General features: G+C 33.5%; 1 protein-coding gene across 1 annotated transcript; it reads right to left on the bottom strand.

Moving 5' to 3' along the window:
* Positions 1-8,851: 8,851 nt before the first annotated feature.
* On the bottom strand, positions 8,852-9,543 carry LOC308632525 (small ribosomal subunit protein uS7-like). Its single transcript, XM_081264675.1, has one exon. The coding sequence runs from the start codon at positions 9,540-9,542 to the stop codon at positions 8,883-8,885; it is 660 nt and encodes a 219-aa protein (XP_081120801.1). The 5' UTR covers position 9,543; the 3' UTR covers positions 8,852-8,882.
* Positions 9,544-10,360: the final 817 nt, after the last annotated feature.

Genomic DNA, 10,360 nt, shown 5'->3' with positions numbered 1-10,360 from the left:
ATATGATACAGTAGGTAATAATAGATGATTTGTACTTAATATTATGAGACATAAACAAGAACAACTAGTGAGAAAAATTGAAGCACAACATTATTAAAGATTTTTTTTTTTTTTTTTTGTAGCTGGGATTGAACCCAGGGGCACTGCACCACTGATCCACATCCCATACCTTTTTATATTTATTTAGAGACAAAATCCCTCAAAGTTGCTTAGAGCCTCACTAAGTTGCTGAAACTATCTTTGAACTTATTATTTTTCTATCTCAGCCTCTTGAGGCACTGGAATTTTAGGTTTGTGCCACCATTCTTAGTTAGTTTAAGTATTTCACAAAGATGAAATATTGTTCACTTTTGTTATTGGAAATTATTCTCACTTATTAACAGAAGTGTTAATAATCAGAAAACTTTAGGATAAATGTGGCCTCTTTAATAAATAGCTGGAAATAAATTTTCATCTCTATACCAGGTACCACTCTTGTGACTGGTGTGGCTTTACTTACATCAAGTGTGTCTTATAATTGATTTTTATTTAAATTATTAGTTGTTTTCCATTAATTTGTATTAATTTTTTCACTAAAACTCATATTTGGATTTCTCTCTATTAAATATTTAGAATAATTCTTGCAATTAAATTTAAGTTGGTGTTCTATTAATGCATACATATCATAATCATGGAATGTACTTCCCATTTATGTTCATTAAAAATCATTTTGTATTGACACAAGTTCCATGTAGTTTCATGTTCTTTTAGAGAAAGGCCTAGATAATAATCTCATCTGAGAGTTCTAGGGCATTCTTTGGTGTCTTGTTTAAAAGTGCTGTGTGCTTCTACACTCTCTTTTATGGGTTTTCAATTTTTCATTTTTAGCAGTTTTGGAACACAGATGAAGTATTCTCTTTCTAGAATTTCCAAAGAATATATTATCACCATGCCTGTGGAATGCATTGCAGTATTCTCTAAAAATGTATTGTTGATTATTGATTTTCTAAATTGAGACATCAACCATTACTCAAAATTATTCCAAGTTCTTTCTAGAAGCTTCAGAAGAACACTCTTGAGGATATTATTTCCACCAGTGATGTTCACAATATAGATACCGATCCTGCTTTTTTGGTATGTCTCTATCCAAAACCTCAGAAAGTAAGAAAATTTGCATGTAGTATATGTGGTCTACTGAAAATCTTTGTGATTTGGACTCATGCATAGTTGATTCTGAATTCTACCTGGTCTGTTTAACAGCTGTGGAGATTCAAACACGTTTCTTTTCTTCAAACCATTATATAAGCTTCATGTATAAAATAGGGTAGTATGATATAGAGTGCATGATATCGGTGAATTTTCCTTCTTTTCTGTATTTGTAAACTAGGTATTGTGTTTTTTTATCCTCACCTGTTAAAATGCAGAATCTGTTTCCAAGTCCTTAGATCTAATATTTCTTTCTTTGGGTGGGGGGGAAGTTGGGGTGGAGTGGGGTGATTGGAGTATGAGTGATTGAACTCAGCAGTACTTGGCTACCAAGCCACATCTCCAGCCCTATTTTGTATTTTATTATTGACAGAGTCTTACTGATTTTCTTAGTTCCTTGACATTGCTGAGGCTCAGTTTAAATGTTTTTAACAATCCTCCTGCTTCGGTCTCTTGAGCCACTTGGATTATGGTCATGCACCACTGTGCCTGGCATTTTTTTAAGTTTATTGTAGCTCATAGGAACCAATAAAGATGAAGTGAATAGTATGGTACCTACACTCAAAAAGCCTTGATTTCTTTTGATTTTGCTTTTCAAACCCTCTGTGTCCAAAATAAGAAGCCTGCATTAGAGAAGGAATTATCAAAGCAGAGAATCAACATGCCACTGGTGAGAATGATAGCTAACTCTCTGAAGTTCAGCAGTCACCAGCTAACTGTTTCTACAAGAAAAAAAAAAAAAACAGAGAAGCCCAGCATGAATTAATAAACCAGGCCAATCATAATCTACTAAGCTCTAGAGTAACTCATTCACCAATTATAATTGGAAACCAAGATTCTGTCACATACTTTGAGAAAATTCTGTGGAAAATAACAGTTGCCTTATTGGTACTGTTTTCCTGTTTCCCTAAGTTAAGTCTGGACCACTATTGGGGTGCTATTAGCTTATGCAGACATGTATACATCAGATTGGTGCTAAAACTGTCACAGTGCCTCATTCTAACTGAGAAAACACAGCCTAGGCATTAGGTCAAAGGATAAGTTGCAAAATAAGTTGTTTGTCTTTAATATATTTAAGTTTTAGAGTCAAGGCAGTGAAAAGATACACCAAAATGAGACATCCAACTCTTGGGACTCTCTCTTCTCTTTTATGCTATCTGACATCTGAAATGGGAATAAGTCTGTGTCCAGTATCAAATAGAAAAAAAAAATCGTTATCTTTTGGACCCTGTCTGTTTTGTCTTCCTTCTCTTTCTGAGGGCAGTGTCACTATTGCTGTTTGGTGTTGTGGAAAAGCATTGATTAAAATGTGTATTCTCACACCACTTGTATGAAATGCAGGGGCCCAGACACTTTGACTCACCAGGGTCAGAGGAGTCATATTCTCAAAATGCAATGTGGCCATTATGAATTAATATGTGCTAGAGCCTTAAAATGGAGAAAGTTCTGAGGATGTAGTTCTAAATACATATATATTCTTTCTTAGTAATTTTATATTTGTCACACAATAATAGCACTCTTGATATATTCAGTTTTTTTTATTAAAATGAACTTAAACTATGCCTTTTTATTGTATATACTAAAATAGTTAAAAACTACACCTGTGCCTAACTTATTATTTGTACTGGACATTAGGGGAGTTCTTCCCTGTGGAGAGCTCTAACTGCCTTTTTAGAAAATAGATCAGAAAAGTTAAATATAAAAAAATATTGCCCATTATATGGTTTCCAATAATTAACAATATTTATGCATATAATTTTTACATTGATATTATCCTACATAAAAGGCTTAATTTACATATCCTACTGCCAGGCTAGACTCCATCACTTTTGGAAAAACTTGCCTTTTAAAAAAGTTGCTATCTGTACTCAATTCTAATCACCTTAAAAGAAAAGTGAAGTAAATGCACCCAAGAACCCACCTATCTTGACTTATTCTGGCCTCATTCATTCATGGAATTGATGTCATCTACTGTCATTTGGATAGTAGGCTCAGTAGATTCAGACTAAGAGGGAAGCAGTTTCCAATCAGGTGCTCTTGGGTGATAATTGTTCAATCCAACATATGATAAGTACAAAAGGTATGACTTACACTATCTGATTGACTTTTAATATCTGGAGCTTGACATTTTTTTTTTCAAATTCATTTCTAAGTTTCATTCTTAATGCTCAGGAAACCCAGGTTCTGCTTTCACTCAGAAATGAAAAATCTATAGGGAGAAAGCAAGGCACCCTGAAGGCCAGTCAATAGTGACTATTCAGGGTTTTGAGATCATGTCTGTATACTGGAAAGGGAGACCACGTTGAAAGAAATTTCAAACAGCAATTGTTATGGCTGAAAGTGGTTTTGGTAGATGGGAACTGCCCAGCATAGTCTCTAGTATATGCAAAAATGAATCACCTTATAGAGAAGTTCATTCCCAGTCTCTACTGGCTAATTCAGTGGGAAATACATCAGCAGCTGAAATTCTGAACATTCTGCCCTATCCAATCATGCTATCTTCAGGCATGGCCTGAAGTGTATATAGACAGATTTTTTCTGGAAGCATGGCACCTCCTCAGATTTTGTGGTACTGATTGGCATGATCATCAGGAGAGAATCTCAAATCCAGATGTAATTTAACATAATAAACTGATTCTCATATTTCAAAGACACATTATTTTGTAACTATTTTTTCTAACACTAGATGGCACTGTTCATAATATTCATTTTATTTTTTAGTTATAGGTGGACACATTATCTTTATTTTTTTTTTATGTGCTGCCAAGGATCAGACCCATTGCCTCACATATGCTATGTGAGGGCTCTATCTCTGAGCCACAACCCAAGTTCTAGGTGGCACTGTTTATGGAATTTTTATCCCCCTGTTTGTGAAAATTTAATATGAGAGAAAAGAAAAAAAAAACAGAATCATTTGATACTTTGTAATTACCAGTGCCTACCCCCCAAAAAGAGAGAGAATAGTCTTGTCAACAATCTAATAACAAAAAAAGGTCCAGAAACTATGTATACGTGAAAAAGAAAACCCTTGTACACTGTTGGTGAAAATATAAGTTTAGGAAAGTCATTTGTGAAAATAATATAGACTCCTTGAACTATTTAAAACAGAAATAAAATATAATTTGTGTGTGTATATATATATATATATATATATATATATATACAAATAATACAAATATATATACAAATAATATATAATTTGTATATATACAAATTTTATTTTATATAATTTATATATATATATATATATATATATATATATATATATATATATATGTAATTTAACATAATAAACTGTTATTCTTGTCCGCTCTTATTCTTCCATAGACAGAGATACCTTATTGAAATGTATTTAAGTTGGGATTCCCCTTTGTAGACTTGGCAGGATGATATGTCCTCATGTCATTCTCATACTTTCTCCTGGGTCACTTGTTTCTGAGGTATCCACAGCTGTCATGTCTATATCATTTTAGAATATATAGCCAATTTGAATATCTGTGTCCTCTCCTGCAAAGAGGGAGCAGTTTGTAATATAGTGTGGAGATTACCTGGGGAGTACTTGGATGCCCTGAACCTGAAATGAATCTTCTGAGACATCCTTCACTGAAGTCTTTTTTTTATTATTATTCTTTGACTACTGGCAATACTGCTACATGATAATGGGCATGCAGTCAATTTTTTGACTTACTCATTTTAACGTCTCGAATTTACACCCAGAATTAATTTAACCATTTTATGTTTTATTTCTGTTTTAAATAGTTCAAGGAGTCTATATTATTTTTACAAATGACTTTCCTAAACTTACATTTTCACCAACAGTGTACAATGGTTTTCTTTTTCACATATACATAGTTTCTTCACCTTTTTTTGTTATTAGATTATTGACAAAACTATTCTCTATCTTTTGGGGGGGTAGGCACTGGTGATTGAACTCAAGGGAACTCAACTATTGAGCACCTCAATTCCTATTTTGTATTTTATTTAGAGACAGGGTCTCACTGAGTTGCTTAGTGCATCATTTTTTCTGAGGCTGAACATTGAACTCAGGCCCTCCTGCCTCAACTTTCCAAACTGCTAGAATTACAGGCATGTGCAACCATTCCCGGTGACAAAATGTGCTCTAATACCTGTGCTCAGTATGCAAGTGTTCACTTTTTGACTTGTGCATCAAATCTGTCATGGAAGATTGTAGAGTTCAGTCTGTCAAGTGGCCACAGAGAGAATATGTGAAAACATTTTCTGGGAATTAACAACTGTATGTGCTTTCTAACCCCTTCTCTGAACTACTGTTTGAGATTTTGGCAGCCCATTGAGATGCTTGCAAATCAATGGAAAACCAATAGTTTGTGATCTAGGGAAGATTTGCTTATGATCAGTAGTAAGCTTCATTCCCAGAACTTGAGCATTTGGAATGGCTTTCTCTTTGTGGTCTTCTGCCTAAGCCTCCTACCTTTCTTTTGAAGAGTGTTTTGTTTATATGTGAGGTAACTAGTTTCTTCCATTGAATGGAAGATGTTAAGAGATTACATCAGTCAGTGAAGAAAAATTTTCCTGCTGGGAAAAATTGGCTGTCATGGAATTTTTAGAGGGTCAAGCTGGAGACTAGAGTTCTTTGTATGCTGAACACCCATTAATGCATAAACCAAATTATTTGTGATTTAACTTCTCTGTCCTGATCCCAGGGTTTTAAGCCCATGGATGCCCCTACATGAACATAGATAACTATATTTTTTTCCTGTATTCTTAGTACTATGAATGTGAAGATCCTTCTTCAGCACAAGCAAAATTAAGATTTAAAGCACAGAAAAATATTTAGAGGTAGGGTGTTATATATATGGTCCCAATCTTACTCTTCTTGGGTGTCACTGGCTGCTGGTAATTCTGTTTCAATTATGTAGCACATTTCCTAAGCCTGGACTGAGGCCCAAGTCTACCCCAGCTTTTTAAAATCAAGTAGCAGACATTTTTCCATTTGTACAGTTTATATAAATCTCTCGGCTCATTTTTTTACTTTGCCTAAGAGAAACTTGAAACATAATATTTCCATTTAATATATTCATGGATGGAGAGAGAGTCAGGAGCTACTATTCATTTATATACCCAACAATGGCCTCCCTTAAGATATGCCTTCTATAATTGGGCTGGAATTTTAAACCAGTGCTTTGAAGATTGTATACACAAACTATACTAGTGAATTCTGCCCCAAGATGATCTTTCTTTAGGTTTGGCCATGTCAACCATTCACATGTGGTATTGTTCTTGAGGTGTTTAGATTTATGTTGACCATTAAATTTCTATTAAGTATACATAAAATTTTACACATATATACATTCATCTATGGATTTTGTTTTGTATTAAGATTCCTTAGTTTTTATTACTGTAAAATTAGTTCTTTTTTAATTCAGAAATTGGGGGCTGATTTCATGTATAACATATAACATTCCAGATGAATTTTAGTATTTTTTCTCTGGTCACTTCTCTCATTAAAAGTAAAATATGCTAACATTTTAATAAGGTGATATTGTAGATTTAGGGGAAATTTTACATCTTGGTAAGATGATGAGTTTTACCATATACACAATGGTGTTTATGATAAAGTTTTTTATGTTCTTTTGTATATTTTCATTTTCTCAAACTCTGCATATTTTATACATGCATGAATGCAAAATATCACATATATGTGACATCTACATAAAATTATGTGATGACACTCATATTTGTCAAACTGGATATATTATGATGAAAATATGTTCTGAAAATCATTTTTATCACTTTATTCCCTTTGTCTTTCTAACCCTATTCTCATTATGTATTTCTCAATGTACATTACCTTTTCTCTATGGCCTCAATTTTATCTCTTTGGACCAATACTGTCATTTCTTTATATGTTATTGTGGTTCAGATATGCAGTAATATTTATAAGCATATGCTGCTGCTGAGGAATGAACATGTATTTTCAATGGCCATTTCTTAAAAGAAATAACAATCTTACTCTTTCTTTAGTTCCTGAGAATTTACTTGCTCCATGTGTTCACTGATACTATTTAATTTTGTCTCACAGATATGATTTTAATTTCTATTTTCAAATTTCTAAAGCTATTGAGCTATTTTATAGTTACTGAATACTATGTTTTCTTTTAAAAGGAGGCTATTGAAGTCTCTTTCCTGCCTTTTATTAGTACTGGGATTGAATCCAGAGGCACTTTATCACTGAACAACATCCTACATCTTTTTTTGTATATTATCTTTTGATACATGGTTTCAATTAATTGCTTTGGGCCTGAATACATTTCTGAGACTGGGATTGAACTCACAATTCATATTTCTGAGTATCCCGAGCTTCTGGAAGTGTAGGAATATGCCACCATGATTAGCTCTTATTTTTTTTTTGAGTCTCTGTTTTTAACATTTTTAAAATTTTTTATTTATTTTTTTGGCACCCAGTTTTAAAATCAGGCATGCTGTACAACATCCCCTGATCTTTTTATTTTATTTTAATTTTCAGAAAGGGCCTCTAATTTGCTTATGTCCTGGATGAGTTGCTAAGTCTACCTTCAAAATTGAAATCCTCTTGCTCTAGACCCTTTTTCTCCTTTATCATATGTGAGACATACATTTTGTCATATGTGAGGCAATTAGTTTTTCCTAATTTGTTACTTCAGTTTGCACCCTTTAATGATATCAAATCATAAATATAAATTGCATTTAATTTTTTTTGTTTTGTTATAAAGGTATCATTTAACTTTGAAAACAAACAACCATACTCTGTCTTTTAATATCATTATTATTTTATTATTTGAGATGATTAAAGAAAGGTGTACCATACTACTCAGGCACATTTCCAGTCCTATCTAAAGTATATTTTGAATAAGCATCTCACTAAGATGCTTAAGCTAATCTTGATTTTCAATAATTTTTTCTTCATTTTTCTTCTAAGTAGCTGGTTTTATAGTCACCCACCACTAGAAATACTGTATCAGTCTCTTTCTTGTGAAAACTTTGCATATTTTATATTTTTCTTTTATATTAAATTATTATTTTTTAACCAGTGAATGCTTTCATTCCAGGAAATGATACAATGACATTTTTTGTTAGTCAGATACTCCATTTTTTTATGCAACTTTCTTTGGAAATATTGTCATTTTTTTCTCCTTTATGGTAGTTCAGTTTCTGTGTTTTATCATTGTCTAAATGACCAGAGTCTTTTTAAGTATTCTGTCATTAGTTCCACAGGGCTGATTATTCACCTCATTATGAGATCTATATTAACGATTTATTTATTTAATTATATAAAAATGAGTAAAATATGTAACTCATTTTAAATCCTACAGTCATATGTTGCAAAATGTTGTATGTACTCTAATAGCTAAATAATAACCTAGGTATATAATGGTCTATGTCATCTAGAAATATGTAATTACCCTGCCTCAAGAGCAAAATAACAGAATCACCTTATGATGAATTTTCCTGAATGCATGCACATCATTAAATGAGGCATCATTATACACACCATACATTTTAAAAGTATATAATACATAAATAACATAACAATTCTACTTGTGAAATTTACCAGAATTCTTTTGTTTGTTTGTTTGGTTTTTGTTGTTGTTGTTGTTGTTGTTGTTGTTGTTGTTGTTTTGTTTTGTTTTTACAGTTGTCCCCAAGGAAAGACAGTTTATTGGTCAGCAGCTGGGAAATCAGCAGTTGGACTTGGCCACACGCTCCACCTCCTCTTTCTTCTTGATGGCGTAGAAGTTAGAAGAGCCCTTGGCAGCATTAATGAGCTCATCTGCCAGGCACTCAGCAATCATCTTGATGTTCAGGAAGGCCACATCGTGGGCCCCTGTGCACAGCAGCCAGATGGCCTGATTCACACAGAGCAGTGGGGACACGTCCACAGCCTGCCTTCTCACTGTGCCAGCTTGCCCAATGCATGTTGAATCCTTCTGGGGGACACTATTGATGATGGCATTTATCATGACCTGCAGAGGGTTCTCACCAGTGAGCAGGTAGATGATCTCAAAGGCATGCTTGATGATGCGCACAGTCATGAACTTCTTGCCATTGTTGTGGCCATGCATCATCATGGAGTCAGTGAGGCGCTCCACGATGGGGCACTGTGCTTTGAAGAAGCACTTGGCAGCATAGCATCCTGCACTGTGGGGCAGGTACTTGGCATACTTCTCCTTCACCGCAATGTAATCCTGCAGGGAAATGTCATTGATCTGCACATCATCAGTGCTCCACTTCCTGAAGAGCTTGATGTCCAGGGTCTCTGCAACCGCAGGTGCGGCTGTCTCCCACTCCATCATCCTGAGAGCACAGCTGGGGAGTCTCGGTTGCTCCGTGTGCACCATGCCACACTGGTACGGACAGGAAGACCAGAATTTTTTAATTTTAGTTGTATACTCAATACAACATTTGAAATTACTGATAATTTATTTCTATGCTATATTCACTGTTAATATGTTTAAATATTACTTCTTTGTTAGTATTTTTTCCTCTACTCTCTACCTATAAAAATTGCCTTTCTAAAATATTGAGACTGATATTTAGCTAATGAATTCTTAAGTTTATTTTTAATTAATCATTTAATAGTGTAATATCTTTTAAACCATAACTTAGACATATTTTTCAAAATATGTCTAATTTCAAAAAAATTACAAATTTACAAATTTTCAAAAAATTTACATTTTTTTCTTTGGTCCTGGGAATTGAACCCAGGGACTTATGTATGTGAGGCAAGCACTCTACCACATTTGAGTGCTAATTACTATTGCCTAATTACTATACCTATTTAAGGTGTATACTTTTAGCTTTTGACATACAAACACATCCATAAAATCAGCTCAATAATCAATTAATTCATTCATTAACCCAAAGTATTTTCTAGTGCCCTTTTATAGTCTCTTCCCCACCACCTTTTGTGAAATTAATTTGATTTTATTTAATGATGCAAATACTTGACCAGCATCAAAACTCTAAAGATCAATAAATTATTACAAGTGGAAAATACTATGTAACTACTATTTCTATTAAGAAATAGAACATTAATGATGCTACAAAGAACAGCTTCGTGTCTTCTTGCTTTCACTATACCCTCCAGTCATCCTAGTGGTAACTTTAACTTTTTTGTTCCAACTTGTTCTTTTAATGTATTATTCTTTAAAATAAA

This window comes from Spermophilus citellus, assembly GCF_964194105.1.
Source record: "Spermophilus citellus genome assembly, chromosome: 13".
Taxonomy (NCBI): domain Eukaryota; kingdom Metazoa; phylum Chordata; class Mammalia; order Rodentia; family Sciuridae; genus Spermophilus; species Spermophilus citellus.
This window is presented reverse-complemented; position numbering and strand designations above follow the sequence as displayed.